This window comes from Tauraco erythrolophus, chromosome 1 (genome assembly GCF_009769465.1).
Source record: "Tauraco erythrolophus isolate bTauEry1 chromosome 1, bTauEry1.pri, whole genome shotgun sequence".
Taxonomy (NCBI): domain Eukaryota; kingdom Metazoa; phylum Chordata; class Aves; order Musophagiformes; family Musophagidae; genus Tauraco; species Tauraco erythrolophus.
In genome coordinates this window covers 20,433,765-20,459,567 of record NC_141465.1, presented here as the reverse complement: position 1 = coordinate 20,459,567, position 25,803 = coordinate 20,433,765, and the positions used below count along the sequence as shown (strand labels likewise).

General features: G+C 37.8%; 1 protein-coding gene across 2 annotated transcripts in view; it reads right to left on the bottom strand.

Moving 5' to 3' along the window:
• Positions 1-25,803, bottom strand: part of GBE1 (1,4-alpha-glucan branching enzyme 1) — a 172,424-nt gene that overhangs the window by 65,032 nt on the left and 81,589 nt on the right. For both annotated transcript variants that reach the window (XM_086631299.1, XM_086631307.1), the window contains exons 8-9: positions 2,306-2,421; positions 1,936-2,063 (exon numbers count right to left, since the gene is read on the bottom strand). In XM_086631299.1, the coding sequence (XP_086487425.1) occupies positions 1,936-2,063; positions 2,306-2,421 (244 nt within the window). The remainder of the gene's footprint in view (positions 1-1,935; positions 2,064-2,305; positions 2,422-25,803) is intronic.

Below are 25,803 nucleotides of genomic sequence, written 5' to 3'. Positions count from 1 at the left end.
TCAGTTTGAAAGGATAAACACAGACTAAATCCTCCTAAATTATGCAGGACAAGATGACCTGAAACAAAAGCCTTTCTCTGTGGTGCTACGATGCCTGCCCGGCCAAGGTCTGAGTCTGAGATTTAAGAAACTCCCATCTACTTTAGTCACGATTTTGAAAACCGGATTTTGGGGAAGTACAATTCCAAATTTATTATTATTTATATTATCTATATCTACAGATTTTATCTGAACACTAAAAAAAAATAAATAAAATTCAGTGTAAGTTTGTTCAGCACATTTTCCACCAAACGTAGACAGCCAATGCCTAAACATTTGCTCAGACCTTAGATTGAAATGAGCTGCACATAAAAAAAAAAAAGAGAAATCACAGCAGCAGGGTTTTTTGCATGTTTCTTTTTGTAATATTTTAGGCAAGCATTTTTCATTCTCATTAAAAAAAATTTTAAATCACAGCTTTACTTAGAAGGGTGAAAAATAAAGCATATAGCATATATAGCATATATATTGAAAATGAAAAATAAGCATATAGTTGGTAACACCCAAAAACTTAGAAATTAGTAAGACAGTGAAGATATAGAATATTAAAAAGCTGTAAAAATTATTAGTTAAATAATTAAGGAATATATTATAATTAGTTATGGCTAGACAAAAACTTTTTTTCATGTGGCACTTATTCCATTATCATTATAGGCAAGCAGACATTCTTCATTCTCTTTATAATTTTCAATTATGTCAATAGTTTCTCCTTCTGAAAATCTCCTTAACCGCAGCACATTGATCAATTCTATATTTCATGTAGTGACTTCCCCAGGCAGAAAATGATGTATTGAAAATAGAAGAAGTTTTCAAGTCAAGCAAGAGAAACTGAAGACACATCTTATTAAAAAAGAACTCTTAGTTCAGGTAATACAAGCAGACTGAACTCAGAATTTCATTGGTAGGAATGCTTATGATCAAAGACTACCTAGAAAATGAACAAATTTCACTTCAAACAAGCCTACACCTCAATGAAACCATCTCAAGTTTACTAGTGATTGCTCACCAGATACTGTCTTTAATAGCTTGTCACGGAGCTTTTAGCAGTGGTTGTCTAATATAAAACTTCACCATAAGTAAGAAACGAAGTCAAGCAGTATTTTGTTTTCTGAAGATAAATAACAAACTCTTAAGCAATACAAAAAGTTTTATTAGAAATCCATAGAGTCCCTATTGATATGAGATAGATGCAACTTTTAAACAAAAAAGAATTATTTAAACATAACAGAAGAATCCTCAAGGTTTACATTATTTTATCTTTTAGATAAAAGAATCAGTGAAAACATACCTATTTATAGAACTTTAAAGCTCTGGTGTTTCATACTATTAAAAATTCCATGTTCCAGCAATAATATTTTTCAATTAAAGAAGTTTAATTGATCTCAATCAACTCAAGCAATATAGTCTATTCACTCCCTCAGAAACGTGGAGAAACTTAACACTAAATTTAAATTAGCATACATATTCAACATTTATAAATTTATCACACTTATTTTGAACAGGAATTGTCAACTATACCAATATAATTCAAAATATGCAAAACCACACTAGAGCTCTTAATCTTTAGTACCATGAATCACTAGTGACAAACGGCAATCATGCAAAAGCAATGAATTAATAAAACCAAATCTCATTACACGTTCGAGGAGACGAAGGGGAAAAAAAAAAAAGAAATCCCCCCATTAATTAATGACCCATTAATGCAGAAAGAATTCCCAAAGTGCATATTCCAGTTGTTTTTCCCCACAAGGCAAAGTCTGTCTGCTAATTAATATTTCTCAGCTCATGTCACTCCTTGTGTACCCAAAGCATGACTTGATAGTTAACAGGAAATTCACATCACAAAGCAAACTAATCAATATTAATGTCATTGAGGATCACAAATTCTGATCTTACCTCCGCTATGGTTATGCATTCTGGATGCAAGAACTTAATCATGTGGTTGGCCAGCATTAGATAACACAAAGCATCTTCATCCACATGTAGGCCAAAATACTCATTGTAATCTCCACTGAACCCTGTGCCTAAAAAGACAGGAAGTTTTAAAGGCCACATTTGCTTTTTTAAAAAAACACACAGATATGTTGCAATTTGCGATTTTATAAGCACCAAATTTATTCATCATTTCAGATCTATCCATATAGCAGCACAACAGATATTAGCAAATCTGGAATTTTTGGCGCATTCGGTGAACTTTATAGCACTGTTTCTACAGCAACAGAGATGCAACAGGACTGCTGGGATTAGAGTTGATTAAATTACTTACCAATTCCATGATGGTGATACAACATAGATGTAACACCATCAAACCGGAATCCATCAAAGCGATAGTCTTCAATCCACATTCTCAAATTAGACAGAAGGAATCTCAAAACCTCCCAGCTGAAATAACATGAATATACTTTTAAGTTTTAGAAACCTTGAGATCAACTAAAGTTCCTTATACCATGTTCCTCACTTGCATATATGGTACTTTAACTACACATTTTACCATTTTAATGACTTCTTCCCTCTTTTTCATTAGTCTTTTCCTAAAAAGTTCGTCTTCCTTAAATTTTTGTCTTTTACTGCACATAACTTTAAGATTGCAGACAGGGGTTTAGGAAAAATTAACTATCTATATAGGTTAGCGAGCACATATACTACATTTTAATACCCATATTTGCTACTGTACTTTGCCTCTCTAAAGATGGTTATACTCTGGGAAAAGATCTTACAGAAATGGAAAGAAAATTTTAATAGACAAGATTTCAACCCCAAGATTCTATGGATTGACAGCAATTTCTAGGCATAACAAAGTTGAAAAGCTGTCGTCCCCTATTCCTCCTCCCCAATTATTTACAAATCACATGTCACCAGTAGATTACTAAATCACCTACTGTGCTGCAAATTTACGCATTTGAAGAGTAAACCAACTTATGGAAGTTGAGGAGATATCTCTTGAAATTCAGAACAACAGGAATGGGGTATAAAACACACACACACAAAGCGCGGACATGAAATCAAAAATATAAAAGAGGTTCCAAAGCAAGTAAGCATGTGGAGGCATTTGCGCACAAAATTCATATCAAAGAACAAAATAGTTTCAGGAACAGTTTTCCTACTATTCGTCACCTTCTCTCCCAGGACTCTGGTCTCAGCAGCTTCAAATGACCACCAATATCTTGTTTCTACTGTTCACCCTCCATGCCACTACCCTCTCTGACTCCCTCGGCACAGATTGCCTCAGGCGCACCTCCTGCAAGCTATGGCTCCAAAGAGCTCACCCATCTCAATCAGCCAACCACATGAGGAAGTGAACCTTTTTTTTCCCCACATCTTCAACACTTGCCAGTGTTACGATTTCTCTCTAATCAATTTCCCAAGATAGAACAAGTGCAACCCAACTACCAAGCTTTTGTTCAGAGAAACGTGCAAGGTACATAGCAGCACGCAGGGTCTCACCAGCCACCCCTGGTGGGTGAGATGGAAGGGGTACACCTGGCCCAAAGAACATCAGTTGGCATCACTGTTACAATTTACCTACGCATGTAGTTGGCATGAGGCAGCAAAGGAGACTCTTTCTACATTTCACTTTAACAGATGTGGGACACAGCAGAATCATGAGGCAACTGTGACACAAGGAATAAGCTCCATTTTGACAAAACAAATGTCCTCACCTTCCTTCCTCCAAAGAACTTCCTCATATGAAAGACGCTTTAAGTCTGGAGTTAGTGGCATTACATGAAAAGATGGGGAGGCTGTGGACACACTATAAAGCTGGTAAAATCCTGACCTCACCGAACAGCCAATTCTTATTTACTTCAATAAGATTATAGTATTTCTGCTTTTCTTTGCAGATACTGTACACAGATGTACACTTGTGCATATAAAGACAGAAATATTACCAAATCGAAACCTCCAAATTAAGGAAATGTGAATCAGTTTCATGCAAATTGCCTCAGTTCAATATCTTTTCTGGGCATGCATTACATTATAAGACTTTTTGTTCCATCTCTGCCTCACCCCAAATCATCCAATTCACAAGCTAACACTAAACTAGGAAGATCTCAGGAGTTTGTCTACAGAACCTTTTATATATTTGTTATTTCTCAGGTGAGATGATTTGCAATGAATGAACAATAGAAAGACAATGCTCTGGTATTGAAAGGAATAGAAAGGTACCAAAAGTCCTACAAACTAGCACAAAAATACATCTTCGTGCAAATCCTCGCTGTATCGTTTTCTGACCCAGCATCAAATTTGCAGAAAGCTATTTGCTGCAAGCTGAACATTGTGAGCAAAGTCAAAGCGGTAGCTGTATTGCAATAAAAATACTCTCTCAGACAAAATTAAGATAATGTATGTACAATGAGCAGATTAATTGCTACAAGCACCAGCCAGACTTTAAAAGTTATTTCTTGTCATTACAGACTGCTTGACTTTATAACCTTAAATTTCTTAAGATGGTGAAGAGAATTCGTACATTTGCAAAACATACATATAAGTCCCAAAATGGATAACTATTTTTTTCCACCATTGTTGGCACTGAAGATTGATCTTTGGAAAAAGATGGAGAATCAGTATGAAAATAAATTACAATGACTTTTACATGAAAAAGTGACTACAGATAAGAACAAAGAAGATGAATTTGTTGAACCAAAAGATTAGTTAGCAAATTGATGAGATAAAAAACCTGAGTAGGAGCAGCAGATGTTTTCCAACCATCTGATTGCATATGGGAGAGAAGATTGTAAATAAATAAACAAATAAACATATTATACTCTGATTCTAGTCTAAACTTGGAAAAATTCAGTTTTAGTATAATTTCTAGGAAGGATGTCAAATACTAGCAACCATATTGAATTTTAGAGAGATAACCACATATCTCCAAAACATGAGCCAGAACAACAGTTTTTTTTGAAACATGCAAATCACACAAACCATACACAGGTTCATGATTTCATCCAAGTTAATTTGTTTATGGGAGCAGCAGCATTAGAAATAGAAGCTGACAGAAGTAACAAATAGCTTTGCAGAATGCCAGTAGAAGCCAAAATCATAGCATAATTGAAATACATCCACTATATAAGCAATAACTCAGGAACATTTCTAGAAGTACATTCTCATAATTATACAGACAGATATGGAAACAGGATAGCATTCATTAAGAATGTAATTTCTTTTGGGCAAAAGCCATATCTTAAATTATATCCTAACAGTCTCGCACATTTTTGCATACCATAAAACTGAGAAAGTTCTTTCATTGCATCCATGATCTAAGAGAGGAAAATATATGCTTTATTATCATTAAGGAACAGAATGATTTATACTGTAAGAAATTTAAGTTATTCAGAATTCACTTGGACATCATTCAAAATAAAGAAGGTCTTTGCAGAGAAGTCTTGCTGTTGTTTTCTCCCCCTTGGGACCAATAGCTCACGTTAAAAACCAATTTCTTGTTTGAAAAAGTGAAATAAGCATATCTAGCTAGATGACCTGGTTTCACAAGGTGATGAGAAATTTAACAACTTTCTTATACTAGGTCAGCAGAAAACCTGTGAAATTGCTTACAAGTCACACTCCTTATTTACTTTTTTCTTCCTGTACTAATAAAAAAGCAAAATAATGATTCACTGTAAGAATTCTAAATTCCGATCCATGATGAACATGAAATATCTAGATGCAAGCAAGTAATGTATTTAAACCAGTTAATTTTGTCACTATGGACACAAAAAAAAAAAGTATTGGCTATATCTAAAATGGTGTGAAGCTGCAATTCTTGAGTCATATTAATGTTGACATTCAGGAACTGCATTTATTATTATGTATTATAGAAAATGGGTGGAACTGCTGACCTTATAAGAATCTAGACTTTTATGATTATTTACCTGTTTTCAATTCTTACGGTTTAATTAACTGAACACATAGTAGCACTGAATTGCTCAAATATTATCTTTTGAATTATCCACAAACATTTCAACAGCTGACTGGCTTAAATTCCACCAATGGATTGCTAAACATAAAGAAACTGGCACTCAGTCTGACAGCGCTACATTTCAGTGAATTTGGAACAAGTTATTTTATGAACTAAACATCCAGATTTGATACAGAAATGTTCTTTTTTTCCACCACTGTTAACCAGCGTACACCAGTTTGCTTGTTATTCAGATGCGCTTTGTTTGATCAGAGTGATACAAAAAGGTAACCAGCCTCATCCTATTTGGAAAACAGCAACAAAAAGAATAAACTCTTTGTATTTCAACCTCCTCCATTTACATGGAGGAGTGATTCCTTGATGTCCTCCAGGTAATATCATTGCCAAGACCCCAGGCCATCTCTAGCCATAAGGGACTGAGAAGTCAAAGCAGTGCAGCAGGTGCCCATGTTTTAGCCAAGAGACAATCCTGACTCACGGTGCTAGACTGCTCTCAATACCTGCGCTCCTAATTACACCAAACGCCATTCTGTGGGAACATGCACATCTCTCTCTCAGTCAACAGGATGCAATACCATCATTAGCCGACCAAAAGAGCTTTTGCTTTGTGATCTAAGTTGCATTATGCCTCTAAAATGAACTGTGCAGATAACAACAAAAAAAGAGCTACCCTCCTGGGGCATAGGATAACCTGTAAGCAGAAGGGGCCAGCAGCAACATGTTGCTTCCTCTCTATTAATCAATCCCAAGAAGAGACAGAAGCAGTCAATGAACTTTTTTCCCAACAGTAACAACCAGAGGCACTAATGTAAAGTGCTACTTTTTCTGGACCCAGGATTTCTGAAAGTGCATTGCATGACTACATCCTGTACAGTCTGAAAAGAAACAAGCCGTTCTATTTCAGCAATATTAAGCTTACTCACATTTCAAAGTTAACATCTGGACACATAATAACTTTTAAGGAAAAGTTTATTCTGAAAACAAGTAATACTAATTAACAGTAGTGGCACAGATATCAATAGGCGAGAAGTTACAGGAGACTAAAGCTTTCAGTTTAACATGCACTGAATTTTTAACATCATTTTAAAATAAACAGAAGACAACTGGCAAAAATCCGAAAGACAGAGTCCTCTCTACACTCCAACTTCCAGTTGCAGGAGAATTTAGTGGGTAAAAGTTTTCCGAATGGCTGCAACATTCTTGCAGTATTCTTGAATTATTCTTCACAGTGCCACAGTATTTTGAATATTATTAAAAAAATTAATATGACAAAATTGATTTTATAACATCCCTGCCACAAGCCACCAACTCAAAAGACAATTAGTATGGTCATGATCGCTTTGGCCAAGCAGTTCAAGCCGCTGCACTGGGAAGGTGATTTGGGGGCCAAGAGAAAACTTACTGGTTAGATGCATAAGCTGTAAGGTCTCTACTTCTTGTCCATCACAATCTTGTACACGGATGAGGTTAGAAATTAGCACTTTCGATAGCAGAAGATCTTTACTCACACAAAACTTGGAAAGATGTTACCCATACTGCATGGATTATAACGGCACTTTCTTGGGCAAGCTAATGGGGATAGTTTCCAAGCTAATGGAGATAGTTTCTCTGAGTTTCCCACTTTGCCACTAGCTCAAGACTTCCTTAATAGGGAGCCTGGATCATTAAAGATTTATCTATAACTCTTTCAGCTATATTAATGATAGAGAGCCACTGAAGCCTCTGAATTGAAAATAAGTACTAGCTTTAAATCTAGCTCCTTGAGCTTTTTTCACAAATATATCAAATATCTTAATTACTACCTCATTGTCTTCTTCTCCACTTACTGCTTACAATCAACTGTTTATCACTTCAACTCTGTTCTCTGCATTGCGAGGTTTTATTGGTTTTAAAGAGAAATAGATCCATACCCTGACCTTTCTGTTTCACTTGATTAGATTATGTTTGCTTTGCTACCTGTATAGAATTCGTAACACAGAGTAGACAATTTATATACTGACACACAGTAAAGATGTTGACAGTGGTAAACAAAAGACTTGTAACCTTTGATCTTCGGTCTTCAAAGCAGCTTTATCTTTTAAATGACATTTCAAATAAAAATGCATTAAACAACGCAAGTAATGGTGCACTAGAGATCTCTGTGTTTTATCTTTCCTTAAGGACCAGTATGACACCGAAAACACTGAAGAAGTTTCAATCACCAGTTAGCTTAGTGTAAAAATTTCATGGCCAACTCTCCTGAAAGCTAACGAAAAGTCCTCACTTAGAAAACTTTGATTGACATTGCAAGGTCTCAGGATCGAACCATGGAATAAAGAAGGCCCACTATTGAAGAAGAATGCACATAGGTCACTGCAAGCACATAAAAGGTTTCAATAAACTATAACTGCTATGCAATAAAGACTTCAGAATTATTTGCCTGCTTAGGTTCATGCATGAGTAAACAGTACTCTGACATCAGTAAGGGAAGACAAACGTACATTAAGGACACATAAAAGAATCTGAACTCTAAGGAAGTAAATGAATAAAGAACACCACTACACGTCTGAAATCAGAAAAGACAAGCAAAGCTGAATATCAAAAGGTAGGCATTTGAAAGTATACCAAATCTAAACCTCAGGAGGTAAAGGGACAACATGCCTCTGAAGCTGCCCTAGACTACCTGCCTTTCCAAACATTAACCCATGTGTGTCTGTCCTAGATAATCACTCTGCTACTGAATCTCAAAGAAGAGCAGAGTCTGCAACACAACACAGTAACTGTTCTACACTGGTCTGAAGAACACCTTCTACCCTGAGGCCAGAAGGTCTTATGCAGTTCTTATTATGAAAGTCTGTAACACTAGATCTGTAATTAGATCGAGGTCTCAGTATCACCTTGTGATTGTGAAAAACTTTTATACTAAAAAGTTTCCCGTATTCATAGTCAAAAGTGTGGCTCTCAGGAATGTTCTGCTATTCAAAGAGGCAACGAAAAAAGCTAATCAGCCCTCATGGACTTAAAGCAAAGACCCACAGGAAGACATGTCATTCTTAATTTATCTTGTCACAGTGAGGTGACAAAATATCACAGAAAGGGGATGTGACCTGTTAACGGTCCCTGTCTGTTTCTGGTCAGGTACTTGAATATCAATCCCAACATTAAGCCTACCAGCTGCGAGAAGAGCAGCGGTGGCAGCAAAACCCAGCACTTGTTCAGATCAATGCCTACGAAACCTTCAGACGCGTAGTGATCAGCATCACTAAGCCAGACAGCAATTTCCACTAGGAAGCACAGATTCCTCTGCACAGCAACAAAAAAAGTCAGAGTTTTTTGCTTGCTTTTGTTTTCAACAAAAATGGTCCTTAAAGCTAGTAATAGTCATTGATACCAGTTTTCCCAGTAGGAGCTGAACTTCTGGTGAACTGCTTAAGCAGCTTTCCCCAATTATAGTGGTTGCCTTACGCAGTTGATTCCCAGAAGAGTGAAGTTTCCCAATAGCTTGAGATTAGGGTAAATAATCTCACAGTTTTCTAAAAAACTGAAAAAATGGACAAGAGAAGGTAGACACAAACATCACCAGACGTGGGTAAGCCAGTCATGTTTTTAAGGAAGTCAAGATTCTATCTTTCCTTATTCCAAGATGGTATTGAGTCATCTTGAACACAACAGGTTTCAGGCAGGTATTTCTCACAACTACTAAATGCCTCTCACTCATAGAAAGACTCATACGAAACTAAGATGAAAGATGGATGGCTGTCGGAATGAAAGATCTTTCACCACAGCCTCTTACTCTCAGCTGTTTTGAGCATTTTTATAGAAGAATCCAGACCTTTGTAAAGAGCTGATAGGAAAAAATTGCTTTCTGTATTTTTACAGGACATTATTCCATTAAGTTGGACCATATAAGAGATGAAAACGCTAAAAATAAAACCCAATAGATGACTAGTGTCTCACTGCCATGAGCAGTAAGAAATAAAAGGTGGTTGAGACCTTTCATTATTTAGAAATCTGTGCTGGAGAAACACTGGCAGCTTGCATTTTTAAGGTTAAATGAATAGCAAACATGTAACCTGGGCACATCTAAATCCAGGAAGAAGGTTTTATTCTTAACCATAGAAATTGAGGATTTATTTATGACATCATAATTAGAAAGCTTATGGTATTAAATTATTACAAGACTATATCAGAGAAGTCACTGAAAGATTATAAGTTTCCTGTAATAGTTAAAAATAATGGATACTTCTATCAATACTTACTGCAGAAGACATTTTTGCTTAAGCATTAACATTCCATTCCCTGAATTAAAATGGAAAAGCTCAAAAGTATTTCAGAATTTCAAGGCCAGCCTTCAGGAAAACAGTCCTTAACTATTCAAGTAATACTACGAAAAAGTTATGAGAAGTTGAAGTGAAAGAAGGATTAGTTTCAAATTTGAAAGCATTTGTTCAGTGAAGATCCAAAGTCCTTCTAAACTAAATCACACCAATTTCTATCATGCAACATAAAAGTTAATACTGGTAGATTAATTGCATACAGGATTGCACAATTATTTCTATACTGCCCTTTTCATAGGCAAAACTCCAAATCTGCAGAAGCCTCTGACAAAAAATATATCTATATATTTATATACATATAACTTCTGTATTTAAAATTTCCAATAAGCAGAACACTGGTTATTATATCATGTATTTTGCGACATCCAATAATTGAGCTGTAACTTGATATTCTGAGAATGAAAAGTGAATAAATATAAAACACAAAAATAATAAATACTAAGAAATAAAAATAAAATAACAATAATAGTTTTCCTGGTTTAATTATAGTTAGAAATGTTTCATTTAACTATAGGTTTTAATTTTTTTTAAGAGTAAACAAGAACAGCAGCTTCGAAGACACAGAGGATTTTTCATTTTAGTTAAAACTGGAATTCTAGAGTGCCATACCAGACAATACCCCTTCTGGAAGCATTAATCATGATTCCCCTAAGTCCAATGTCATGCAGCAAGAAAGCACTTTTATTAACTATGCTGTAAACAATATAATAGCAATATGCATTTATTAGACTTCATTCATATCCAGCAATTACTTTGGGAAAACAATTTCTTAGAAATAGGTATATCTTTTATTCAAACATAAGCAGTAGTTCTGAACTCCTCAAGAAAATACATAATTTTTTTTCCTCAAAATTCTACTTCATCTGTTGGCACAAAGCAGCACTATACAGTAAGATCCTTCAGGAGATATTGGCACAGATAATACAATACGCTGTTAAATTACGATGACTGAACATGTGCTAGATAAATGATGACAGATAGTCCAACATTTTGCCTGGGGGGGGGGGGGGGGAAACAAAAACCAAAAATATGATAGAGAGTAACTATTTCTCTTTCTTGCAGGTTATCCCAAAGTCACTATAAATGACCCCACGGACAAACTGCTGTGTGTCCTTGGCAGTTGATCCCTCTCAAGCACTAGTGAACACCAGTAAGAGCCGTCCCAGTCACGCACGGTGCCAACTCCACTCCAAGCTCTGAACACTGATCGACTGCCCATCTAATTCCAGATCAGAAAAGCTGTACCTACCATACATACAGATGCATGCACGTACCATGAGTGAGTTACAGCCACCCGAAAACTGTTAAGCAGCTTTGCATACAAAAAGGCACGTTTTTTTCCACAAGTATCAGATCTGGGCTCAACTCAGCAAAAAGCAAGATTCTGATGCATGGGTCAAGAAGTAATTTTCTCTGAATTTCCCAATTTTCAAGTGATTAGAAGTTTGATCAATGTTTTGGAAAGATCAATCTTTTCAATTTAGCAGGTTAATTCTGCATTAACTATATCTGTTGTATTTTGCCAGTGAATTAATCATGTTTATGAATATATTCACATGACTTTACTAAAATGCCATTTGCACAAAACCACAAACTTTCTCTTCAAAGGACTATAGGTTTATTACATCTACTAACTAGCACTAATGTCCTAGACTTAAATTTTTCAGGCTAGTCCTATATATACCTGATAAGAGTAAACTAAACAAAATCAAATAAAGCATTCAGTTATTTGCCATAAAAATTGAAGCAATAACTCAAGTATTACCCAGTAAAGGTTATGTCCTACAAAATGTGAGTATAAGAACAGCTCTGGAGGCAAAGCAGATATGTACTTATTGTAATGAAATTTAATATTCTTGATGCTTTTCACTCAGAGCGCTTCCCTAAGTAAATAGAAAAAAAAAAAAGTACTGAAGACAATTACTCGCAGTTTTAACCAAGCCTTAAGGACACATACATTTTAAAATAGAGAATGTCTCAAATTACAAAACCCTTTAAAGTGCTGATAAAGCCTACATGGATTTCAGCTATGATTTGGATAACATTAGCACTTGTACCACTCACGTTCTACCCAAGTAAATTTTACACTAATAAAATAAAAATCTTTGAGAATATTTAAAATTCTTTTCTCCCAAAATGAACTTCTTAGCAAATACTAAATTTGTTTAGTCACATAATCCACCTGCAAATTAACAAAATTTCTTGTTCTGCGACACATAACTAAATCACAACATTTTAGAAATGTATCATAAGGATTTTGCATACAATTTAACACAATTCACGATGTCCATAATTGAACTGAGTTCTCAAACATTTCAGAGTAGTTTACTGTACAACACTGGGTTCACTTTCAAATTAAGTCTAAACGTAGCATAGACATAGCCAACAAACGGTTACATGTCAAGTGACTCACGATATTACAGACCTTTATCCTGAACTTTCCCCGGCACACAGCACCAGAGTTAAGAAGGGGACTGGTGAAGAATCAAACTTCAAGAGATATTTAACTACTTGTGAGGTGTTTTTTCTCCCCTGAAACAGTATACTATTATACACATGTATAAGAATAGAAAACAATTATCCTTGACTTTCTATATTCCCTATATAGAAAACCAAAATTATACTCTCAATCTATTCATTTCACCAAATACCTGGCAAATTGTTAACATTTTAAGCTCTACGTTCTCAAAGCCACCTTATTAAAAGCCTTAAACAGCGTTTTCCATAAATCTAATTTCATTTATTACTTTAAAATACTGGTTCCCAAATTGCGACTCACATAAGTGACTCCAAAGGAACGCTGAAGTAGTGTCCGGTTCACTACCTTTCCCTCGGTGTTTCCTACCTGGCCAACTGCTCCCAGCCTTCTGTCTGAAAGACCAAACAGAAACATGGTTGTGTCCTGCAACCATGGAATTTAGCCACAGCTGAGAAATGCTGTTGTGACCTCCACCTAAGTCAAGGTAGGATTTCAAGCACACTCTCTCCTTCAGACATGCAGAAACCAAAGCTACAGTTGACAAAGCATTAGCTTTTCTTTTTGCTGGTGGTAAACACAAAGTGCAAGAAGGCCAGCCTAAAACCAAACACACACAAAAAACATGTAAAGCATTAGTATTACGCCTGTACCCTCCAGATGAATATGCAACCTATTTTCATTTGAATTCACGTGGAAGTTCTGGTTTTACTAATGCTAATGAATAGTAACAGGAATTTAAGAAGCAAAGAAAGTTCTTCATAAAAGAGAATATTTTGAAAACTCACAAGGAAAAGCATTAAAGAAGTCAAAGCAAGAAGACCAGACCTCTGCCATTGAGAAAATTCCAGCATTAATATAAATGTATCATCGAATATCCGATTTTCCAAAAGTTAAGTGCATTGATGATTGAGAAGTCTTTTCTGTGTGTAGATGACAGCGAATCATAGTTCCTACCATGGTAGCAGAAAAACTCGCAGTTTATCTATACCAGGAACACACTAAAAAGATCTTATTGATCTATATACAGTGTCTATATGCTATTACAGATTGATATTTTTTAAATAGGTAATTACCTTGAAAATCCAAAATCAAAAAATTAATCCTCAAGCAATGAACTATGTCACCTACTTTTTAAAATTTATTTCATCAAAGCAAAACCAACCTCATAAGGAATAGTTATTATTACATACAGAAGCCTGAAAAGGGAGTGACTATTGCACTTTACAATCCTACAACTTCTACTGAGCAAAACGTATTATCTATCCTTTTACTTTAATCTCTCAGAGACTGGCATACTGGACTCTATGGTCTCAGTTGCCTGTCTGTATTTTACTGACCGAAATCCTTCCCTTCCTCCCAATTAGACAGTTGGTAGCAATGCCAAATATGTAAAAGGAGAAGAAAAATTTAAGATGGGTAGAAGCATTAATTATCAGTCATCATTCAATACAGACATTACAGGAGACTTCTGAGATACTGACTCCATGTCCTGAATAGTAATTTAATGATTTCCTCCCTTGGGGAAGTGGGGGTAAGGAAAAGTTCACTCTTTATACTAATATTAGATAATACAAAGCTTAGATTACTTCCTCTCACACTTCCAGATTTTATCCTCAGCATAAACAATTGCTTTGGATTCAGTCCAAAATGCTCTTTTCAGCACCAAGGGACAAGACTGTTTAGTTACGTGACAAACATTAACACGAAGGGCACAAAAGTTTGTACGATGAATTGTTTCCTCCGCGGAAAAAGGAGATTTCCAGTGGAAGGCTCAGAGAGCCTGAAGATTGTCTTATATCATCCCTCGTACGAGATTCAAGAGACAACAGCAGCGATACGCTGCCATCTGGCAGAACCGCTTTTCGCCCGCATCGGTCCCTATTATCTTTCAGCAGCCACAATCTGCAAAGCTGTTGCATTTGCACAAAACAGCACAGAAGATCAGAAGTACAGGGTTCATATTAAATAAGAATCCATTCTTAAGCACAGTGCAGTGTTTCTCAATTTGCTGCACTTTTTAAAGTTACATTCTTCAGGAATGTAATTAAAGAAAGATATTAGCTCATCTTAGGCTGTGCCAATAGACTTGAGAACTTGTACTGCTTTCTCTATGCTTCACAAATACTTTTTCATGTAAGGGAACTGAAAAACAGGTTTATATTCCAAGACACCTAATTTTTATCTCAATTTCTTACTAGACACTATCATTTCAGCTATATAATTTTTACTTTATGAAGATTAATATAAGAACAATAAGCACATTTATAATAGATTGTTACAGTAACTTTAGTATATAGTATGAAGCACGATTACTATTTGAACTGTCTCTGGCAAAAAAAAGCTACAATTTAATTCTTGTATTGATGCACAGCTCTGTTTTGCCAATGATTCCATTTTTAAAAAATTAAGCACCCTTTTTGAAACCTTTTGGGATTTGAACATATGTTTTAGCATACCCACTACCTTTCTATAGCCATCAAATCTGTAAGTTCCACCAAAGACATACGGGAAAGATACTGTGCCAAAACGTATTCAGTTGTACTCCCACTAATCCAATGAAATTAAATTGTGACAACGGAAAGCTCAGATACTATCTTGAAAATATTCAGTTAGAATAATCAATGTCCTTATACTAGATATAAATTACAAAAAGCATATACTATTGTCTACAGCTTATTTAGAAAACTGTTTAAAAACAAAATAGTCCTCCACACTCCAAAAATCTTTGAGTATTGCACATTTACATTTTCAAGTCAACACAGAAGTGGAAACTCACAAGACAAGGCAACAGCATCTCTTCATAGTTTTAAAAATCAACTTACATTGCTGAAAGATGTCTCATTAGTGCACTAGAACTTGTATACTAATCACAGAACTACATAATGATTAGGGTTGGAAGGGACTCTAAAGATCATCTGGAAGTCCAAGCCCTTGCCATGGGCAGGGACACCTTCCAGTAGATCAGGCTGCTCAAAGCTCCGTCCAACATGACCTTGAACACTTCCAGGGATAGGGCGTCCACAACTTCTCTGGGTAATCTGTTCCAGTGTCTCACCACTCTCATCGTAAAAAGTTGCCCCTTGTCCTGTCAGCACAGACCTTGGTAAAAAGTCTCTCTCCATCTGCCTTATAAGCCCCCTTTATGTATTGAAAGGCCGCAACAAGGTCTCCCCAGAGCCTTCTCTTCTCCAGGCTGAACAATCCCAACTCTCTTAGCCTGTCTGCATAGGAGAGGTGCCACAACTATAAGCCAAACTTTTAGAACCTCAAAAGGTCATTTTTTTTAGACAACCTTGGTACATGAATGTGCTGAGTATATGTGGTGGAGTTTTGGTAGCAGGGGACAGGCGGCAGAGAGAGACCCTGTGAGGAGATGTCAGAAGGTTCCTGGGCTCCAAAACCGGTCAGATCGGTCTCTGGCCAGGGCCAAGACAATCAGTGCCTCTGAGAATGCCTTATTTAAGAAGGGGACAAAGGAACTTGAGCCAGGTGGGACTGCAGTGAAGAGAGGGGGGAGGCGGGGTAGGCAGGGAGGGCTGCCCCACTGCACGAGCAACTGCCTGCACTGGGCCACCATCACTCAACTGAAGATGGCCACAGCAGCACAGCTTGGAGGGCTCCGAAGCGCCCCGCTCCTGGGGTGCCCACTGGGCAGAGTTCATCCTGCTGGGACTGCCAAGGTTTGTTGGGCCGGTCGGGCCCAGTGTGGCTGCAGAAGACAGAGCATTGAGATCTGAGAGAATCGGCCATGCAGACACCACGGACAGCGAAGATGAAGCGGGAGGAGGTGTGCCACAGCTGAGGTTCCCCTGTAACCAGTAGTGAGATGGTAGGTGGCCCCCCTGCCACCCGTGGAGATTAACGGTGGAGCAGAGACCCACCTGCAGTCCACAGAGAAGCCCAGGCTGAAGCAGAGATGGCTGTGCCTAAGGGAGGTTGTAGACTGTCTCTGTGGGAAGGACCCCACGCTACTGGAGACTGACGACAAAGCAGAGATGCATCTGCAGTCTGTGGAGGACCCCATGCCAGAGCAGGTGACTGCACCCTAAGAAGTTGTGACTCTGTGGGGAAGAAGCACATGCTGGAGCAATCTGACGGTTAAGGATTGCATCCTGTGGGAAGGACTCATGTTGAAGTTCGTGGAGGATTGTCTTCTGTGAGGAGCGGCGCCATGCTGGAGTGAGGGAAGAGTGTGAGGAGTCCTCCTCCTTTAAGGAAGGAGCAGCGGAAACAGTGTGTGACAAACTGACCTGCAACCTTCCCATTCCCGGTCCCACTGTGCTGCTGAGAAGGAGCAAGTAGAGCCGGGAAGAAGGGAGAGATGAGGTGAAGGTGGTTTTAAGATCTGGCTTTGTTTCTCATTATTGTCTCTAAAGTAACTGATAATGAATAAAATCAATTTGTTCCCAAGCCAAGTCTGTTTTGCCTAGGGCCATGGTTGGTGGGTGATCCCTCCCTGTTCTTATCTTGAACCTCAGGCCTTTTGGTACATTTTTTTTTCTCCTCTCCACTCCATGGAGGAAGAGGAATGAACGAGCAGCTGTGTGGTGGCTTAGCTGCCAGCTGGGCTACACCACAACAATGAAGTATATGCAATAATTTCCTTTGCATAAACAATTCTATTTTTTATTATTATTTATTGTTCACTATTCTGACTAATGTGGTGTTCTAATAAAACAAAAAGGTAAAAAATATTTGTTTGTTTGTTTGTTTTTCCTTCAGGGAGAAGGGGAGAAGAAGGGAGGGGAGGAAAGGCAAAGTCGAATTTAGCACTGCTTCCACCTGCTTGTAAAAGGTCAGAGTATGGAAAAGTAACACTGACCAAAACAAATATCTCAACTGAATAGTCCTCATAGGGATAATTTCACTTCCAATTTTGGTTTAATAAGGAATGGATTCTTTCCTCAAAAGACATTAATTCCTCTTTTACTTACTGTATCAGAAAACTGTCTTAGAAAACTTCAGTATATTACTAATAAGGCTGTGCTAAAATGCGTTCTGAAATCCCACGCCCTAATCAAAGGTGTGCTACAGTGTTAATAAAACGTTACCATATATCAGCAAGGGAAAACACGCTCATCACTGCAAAGCACAGCAGTAAACCACAAAGCCAATCTCTGAAGCTTTTTGGGTTAAAAATACAGGCCCTAGGCTTTAGCTGCACAGGACGCTCATTTTGACAGGGTGAAAGGAATACGGCTTCACTCCGCATCATGAAGTGACAAATTCTATGGTGTTTACATAAATCTCTCCAGCCAAGAAAAGGTGATCTAATGTGTTTATTTAATCAGGAAATTGAACACAGGTGTTACTTTACTTTCTTTTCATATCTTAAAGGAAAAGAAAGTAAAGAGAGAATAAGAATAAAGATAGAAAAGTTTGTCCTCTTCACTGTGAAGCCCTTTGATACATACACTCAAACAGTCTTAGTGCAATGACTAAAGATACTACCAATTAGCAGTTCTCCAGAGAACTTCCATTCTCAGCTCTCTGTTTTAACAGATTGAGACGTCTCCTACAGAAGAAAATTACTGGAGCATATAGCAGTGACGACTTATATGGATGTGCCTTTTCATTCATGTGTTTATTTGTTCATACATATCTATCCTTATAACTACATTTGACAGGAGTCTTACTGCACAATGATTAGGTTGAAGAAATCAAGGAGTATAAAGAGTATTCCTTGTTGTGCTGATTTTGGCTGGGAGAGAGTTAATCTGAAAACAGCACTACACCAGCTACTATGAAGAAAATTTAGTATGAGAACAATACTGAGACTGCACTGATGTTTTTTGTTGTTGCTAAGCAGTCAAGGACTTTCAGCTTTCCATGCCCTACCAGGCGCACGAGAAGATGGGAGGGAGCGCATCCAGGACAGCTGGCCCAAATTGGCCAATGGGATATTCCATACCATATTCCAGCAAGTTTGCAGATGACACCAAGTTGTGTGGTGTTGTGGACACACTGGAGGGAAGGGATGCCATCCAGAGGGACCTTGACAGGCTGGAGAGATGGGCCTGTGAGAACCTCATGAAGTTCAACAAGGCCAAGTGCAAGGTCCTGCACATGGGTCAGGGCAACCCCATGCACAAGTACTGGGCGGAGAATGGATTGAGAGCAGCCCTGAGGAAAAGGACTTGGGAGTGCTGGTGGATGAGAAGCTCAACATGAGCCGGCAATGTGCGCTGGCAGCCCAGAAAGACAACCATATCCTGGGCTGTATCAAAAGGAGCATGGCCAGCAGGTCGAGGGAAGTGATTCTGCCCCTCTACTCAGCTCTCATGAGACCCCACCTGAAATACTGTGTTCAGCTCTGGAGTCTCCAACACAAGAAGGACATAGAGCTACTGGAACGAGTCCAGGGGAGGGCCACAAAGATGATCCGAGGGCTGGACCACCTCTGCTATGAAGACAGGCTGAGAGAGTTGGGGCTGTTCAGTCTGAAGAAGAGAAGGCTCCGGGGTGATCTTATAGCAGCTTTCCAGTACTTAAAGGGGGCCTGCAAGAAAGCTGGAGAGGGACTTTTTACAAGGGTGTGTAGTGATAGAACAAGGGGCAACAGATTTAAACTGAAAGAGGGCAGATTTAGGTTAGATATAAGAAAGAAATTCTTTACATTGAGGATGGTGAGGTACTGGAACAGGTTGCCCAGAGAAGTTGTGCATGCCCCATCCCTGGAGGTGTTCAAGGCCAGGCTGGATGAGGTTTTGGGCAACCTGGTGTAGTGGCGTGGAGGGTTTCCCTGCCCATGGTAGGGGGGTTGGAACTAGATGATCTTTGAGGTCCCTTCCAACCCTAACCATTCTATGATTCTATATGATGTCATGCTCAGCATATAAAGCTGGAGAAAGAATAAGGAAGGGGGTGGACGTTCAGAGTGATGGCGTTTGTCTTCCCAAGTAACTGTTACACATGATGGAGCCCTGCTGTCCTGGGGATGGCTGAACACCTGTGTGCCGATGGGAAGCAGCAAATGAATTCCTTGGCTTGCTTTGCTTGTGCGCATGGCTTTTGCTTTCCCTATTGAACTGTCTTTTTCTCAACCCATGAGTTTTCTCACTTTTATCCTTCCAGTTCTCTCCCCCTTCCCACCAAGGGGGAAGTGAGCGAGCGGTTGGGTGGGACTTAGTTGCCGGGTAAGGTTAAACCACGACACTTGTATGCTTACCTCCCTCACTCCCAACTAAACTCACTCAGTTAATCCTAGTAGAAAAACTTAGAAAAAATCGGCTATCTAAACTAATAATGGTCATTTCTATGGCAATTCATTTCTTTTGCTTCTAAATAACTTCATATTAATCTTCAAGATATTGCAAGGAACTGTAATACAGATATATAAAAATACTGGATAAAGAGTTAGCCTCCTTATCAAAGAGTAGATATAGAGAGGAATCAGGACAAACAGACGTTTGATTGTGATTCTCATGGCAAGCTACAGAGAATTCAATAAAGCCATCTTTTCATAAGGAACTGCCCAAAACAAAGGCATGGGGAAAAAAAGAAAAAAAAACAGCAATCAAACAGCCAAGCAAATTTAGTGTAATATGCTTTTAAAAAAAAGTTGAACTCTTTTTTTTTTTCCAAGTCTAGTTTAGAACAATTCGCTCTGTTCCCACGGATAAAGGTTTCATACAAGTTTTCCTTATTTGTTAAGACACATTTGACATGATACACTATTTCAGTTCTTCAGACTTATCCTGTAACCATATCAGCCAGAACAGAACCTAGAAGGAGAATCAGCAAAAGCTACTCTCAGTCCATCCATTACTATTATAATGTGATCACAGCAGAACAAGTTTCTGTATCTTCATTACAATTTCAACAATAACTTTAAAAGTATGAACTCTAATAAAATTTATCTCAGTAACATATTAGTTCAAAAGTCAAAGTTATTTTGGCATTTAAATAAGCCTTAAGAGAACATCCCTATAAAGCTGAGTCCATATAAATCCTTAGATTTTAGCACATAAACACCAACACAGTCCCATCAAAAAACGAATCTCAGCCCGTGGCTACAGCTAGGAAGCAATTTGGTAGGACAGAGACAGCTACCACCTGAAGCAGCAGGCTGGCTAGCTCAGTTGGATGCATTGAGCTCCATCTTCAGTTTCAATCAACTTCTAGGGACAGGAACTTCTTTTTTTGTACTAGCCTGTGAAATGGCATTCCTCGAGAAAACAGGGCATCCCTTTCAAAACTGAAAGCAACATAACAGATCAACAGGATTATTTGCAGACCACTTATGATCCATTGGCCATAAATACACGACTGATTTTTAGAAATGCATACGTTTTCACAATTTATTGTTTTCTACTTTGTAGATATGGCTATTTGTTTTGTCCCACGTTGTTATCAATTTTCTCTCTCCAATGAGCTTTCCAGAAATGCATTTCCAGTGGATCCATGTTATACAACATACACATGCTAGAATTAAAAAAAAACAACACAAAAACAACCAACAATCATAATTGTCTTAATGATTCCATTTTCCTTCCCTGTCATGAGCAGTATCATACCTAATTTTCCTCCAACCTAGAACTTCTTTGGATGAAAACCCATTAGAAAGAAGTCAACATTCCCAATTTCATTTGCAGATTTTTTTTTTTTTTAATCTTTCCCTCATCTCAAATGTATACAGCAGTCACCCTTTTCCCCAGCACAATCTTCTATCCACAACAGATACTGCTCCACATAACCTGCTGCAGTAATCACATAGGAATGCTGTGAAAGTCGTCAATTTAAGTGTGGATTACTAAATGCAAGATCATTATTGCATTTAGATTGATGAGGAATGATTCTCTGTGGTGTGTTGAATCTTGTCTAATTTTAGATCTTTTCTGAAATACCATAATCGACTTCAGGTAAGAGTGACTGCGTCGATTCAAGATATGATTGAATTTAATTGGCTAGAAGTGGTGACCTCTATATTTCAAAATTGCAAATTTAGAACAGTTGGCTGCAATTTTTCAGTGTGCCTTTTCTTCACATATCAATATATTGCTTTATTACTATACTGCTTTTTGTGCGGCTACAGTTTCAAAATTTCACACAAAGCTGTGATTGCTACGTTGGAGGTTAATAAGGGAAAGTGGACACTTCAAAGACAGTTCCACATACTCTTATGTGAAGCCCTGAATTTCAGAGCATCTGTGGATTTAAAGCCTCCCACTCTGTTGTATCCATCAAAGTACAGTGCAGTAAAACAATTAAGCTTCTAGACAAGTGTTTAATTAAAAAATTAAAACAATTCTACAGCAGGTCTAGACTGTATATACTATAACTCATATACTCATGGCTGGAACTTTTTTTTTGTGCTATTATTTTAATCATTCCAATTACATTGCAGTAAGTTCCAACATATCATCTCTCCTGTCTATGCTTCCAGTACTCATTCCCTTCAAGAAAACTAATTTATTAACTGTTATGTCTCCATGCTTTAAAGTGCTTACTTGCTAACATTCACAATGGTTACTAAAAGGAAGAGAGAACACAAAGAAACAAAGATTTTCAAAGACATGGAGGGTCTTAAACTGTAAGGTTTAAGTTTTATAAAGTACTTTTGTGCCTTTATAGTCACCATCAAAGTCCAGCCTATTGGAGGCAGAATGCTAAGGACATATGTAGACAGGTGTCTTTTTTTAAAAGTCAATCTGTAATCAAAATAATTTCATTTATGAGCTCTGCGGAAAAAAAATAAATAAAAATCTCACTATTACATTACAAGCAGTGCTTTCTTAAAACAGTCATTAAAAACCAATCTTTTCCAGCAAACTCCAATTCCAATTCATATTACGGTGATCTCTAAGTACAGAACTTTGCTAAACTAATTTAGTGAAGGAAGACTGGCAGAAAATGAATTAAAATCAGCATAGCTGAAGGTTTTACATCATGAAACAAAACTTATATCCCTGTTCCTACTTTAATTAATCCTGCAATCAACTATGTACCAAAAAAACGACTGAGAATCTAGCTCACTGGCAACTATCACTGCATTACCTTTAATCTAGCTGGAATTATGGCCAAGGTATCTCCCCAATGAATACATATTTGTGACAAACATGACCTGCCACTGCAGGTCATTACTACTGCATAAATCCAACCGGAAGAACGTCACCTGTACCTGAGTAAATCCTCAGAAGCTGCAGAAGAGAACACTTCAGTGACTATACCTGCACTCTGGGAAGTCAACTCTTCTGTGTACATTTAATTCTTCAGTAATTTTCCCCTCCCGCCTGACCAGGGGATCAACTGTGTTCCAAAACCTGTATAGCTTAAACTTCTAAGGAAATTGCTTAATTGAGAGAAAGCTGCGAAAAAGTCTTTAGATTAGAGCTACGCAAGGTAAGAAAGGTAAAGTTACAAAGACAGGCTTGTCAGTAGCTCAAAGATTCCAAAGGAAGCACACAGAAAATCGTACAGAGTCCGCACAGGATAACCCAGCACCATCAAGGGTCTGTTACAAGTAGTGGTAGTCTCTTTTCTCCCACCTGAGCGAAGCCTTCCTGGCCAGCAAAGACTCTTCAAGTGTCTTACTGGAAGCTATGAGCGCACTAGTAGTTTTCAAATCCTCCCTATCCTTTGTGCGTGTTAACTAATGAGCAACAGTTTGCAGCCAAGTACACTCTCTTTGCACTCTGTAAAACACGTGCGAATAAAGCAACCCTCAGACAGACAGTAAGAACACACAAACCACATCATCTGCATTTTGTAATTCGTGCCAACTTTCCTTAAGTGCATTAGGCAAGGAACCTTTAATACCCTAGTACTCCACAAAGCATCAACTTAACATCACTTTAAAATGGTAAATGTGCAAGTGTTATAGAGTAGCAGCGACTTCTTGAAAAGCGACTGTTACAAACTATGGCGATTCTTTCACTTAAAGCAACAAGTTTTCACTTCCACAGATATTTAGAAGAGCTCACCTCTGAGCTGCAAGCTACATAAGCCCAAAAAAATTTTCTGGACATCTATGTTAAGAGAATTATGAGCCCAGACAGGTACTTTTACTTAACCGAACATTGATCTCTGGAAGATATATTTCCCAATTCATTCCATCTACCAATAATATCATACCAGTAGCAGCTAAAGATTAGGAAAGTTGGTAATAAGAAGAAAGGAAAAACAATTCAGGTACAGAACAGCTGTTTGAGGAAAAAATAAATATCAACCTTAACAGAGGCTGCTGAACATGTTAAAAGATCAACATGCCTTTAAGGAGTCACTTCTTAGAGTGAAGTCCTTTACTATCTATTGACACCAGTGGACTTCTTTTTCCCCCCATAAAATACAGCATGAAGTCTATGCAGGATTTAAACACTGGGTGGTAAGAAAAGGCCATCATCTCAGAATCCAAGCACAGGTGTACTACGCCATTTTAGCTGCAAGAGAGCACTTGAGATACCCTCATGAGGCTGGAACACAGGATAGGAAAGAGAAGGTTCAGGTGACCCATACTGCTCTGCAGGTGCAGCTGGAGAACAGACCAGCTAAACCAGAACTGAAACATGCTTTTCGGCACCTTACAGAAGGGCTACAAGCAGTTTCTGAACTATAGTCACTTACAACCCACTTTAAGAAAAACTGAAAAAAGGCTAACACACACTGGGCTACAACCAGCTGCTCCACCAACAGTTCAGAAGATCAAGCTGAAGAGAAAGAACATCTGGTTAGGCAGCAGGGAACCAGCATGCTATCGGTTGCCCTGATGTAAATTGTGGCCTGTGGGACACAACGTTTATACTCTGAACCATGCCTATAGCATTTCAAAGCACATTTGGCATGGACGTCACTTGAGACTTCATAAAACTGAAGGAGGAAGAAAATACTGAAGTAAAGAAGAGAATTCTCCCATTATGTGGCTTAGTTAAAGTAAATTTCATTTCTTCTACCGCACTCACAAGCCTTAATTCCCCAAAACAGAGAGTATCACCAACAAATACGAGCAAGACAAAACCTGCAGGCGAACAGGCCAAAGGATTCCCACTAATTATGATTTGGTGCCTTCACAGAAGAACCAAAGCATGGATATACAAAATCCAGTCTAAAAAATTCACTGAAATCAAGACCTCAAATAAAGCCTCAAAAGAGATACCAGGGATGTCTGCTGGCCCCAGAACCCTGTAACGAACATCGTTTCTCGCTGATTATACTGCTCCATTCAAGGAAGCAGGACTTTGTAATTAAAACTAGAACATAATTCAACCTCTGACTTTTGTGCCAAATTGCTAGATAGAGCAAGAATGTAAAATTTTGGCTAAGTGCTCAGGTGAAAAGAGTCACAGTATTAAAAAGATAAATCTAACAGAAAACTTAGGACATCACATGATTTCTGAAAAGTTCTACTTCTACCATGATTCCTAAAGGCTCACAGAAATATATCAGCACACCTATTGTCCCTTACGATTGGACTAAGAAAATGTAGAATCTAACAAAGCCTAATGAGTAAAGAGGGATAGAGAGCCTTAAAAATCAAAACAATACTCTCAGATCTCAATACGCCTAGAAAAGGCAGCATCATTTACACATTTTAATTATGTAGTGCTTGAAAAAAAAAAACAAAACAACAATTTATCTTTGCTAGGTAATATCCTGTTCTCAATTCTTTTTAAATTGTTTTGTCTGATTAGTATTTTAGACACATTTGCCATACAGAGAAATGAATTTAAATCAAAACACAATCAACCACTCTATTTGTGATCCCACCTGGTCTCCAGGGTCTACAGCATCACTTCTAATGAACTTGGCAGCTGAATAATCTTCGCATATAATTTCAGGAAGGAAAAATTGTTACACTTTGCTTGTGCTAAATCAATTACAAGCAGAATCCTTACTTAAGATGAGAGGGTGTTTACATGTATTTCGAGTGAGCTATCTTAAACAGGATCACAATAGAGACAAGGCACTTAATTAACCACAAAATTAACTAGACAGTGCCAGCTACACTACAGGTCCAGAGGTTGTGGCACCCCTTTTAACTTACAGCATTTCCCTTTCATTAATTCAGGGAAACCAGTCACATTTTTAATAGGAACCAAGTCAAAAGATGTAAAAGT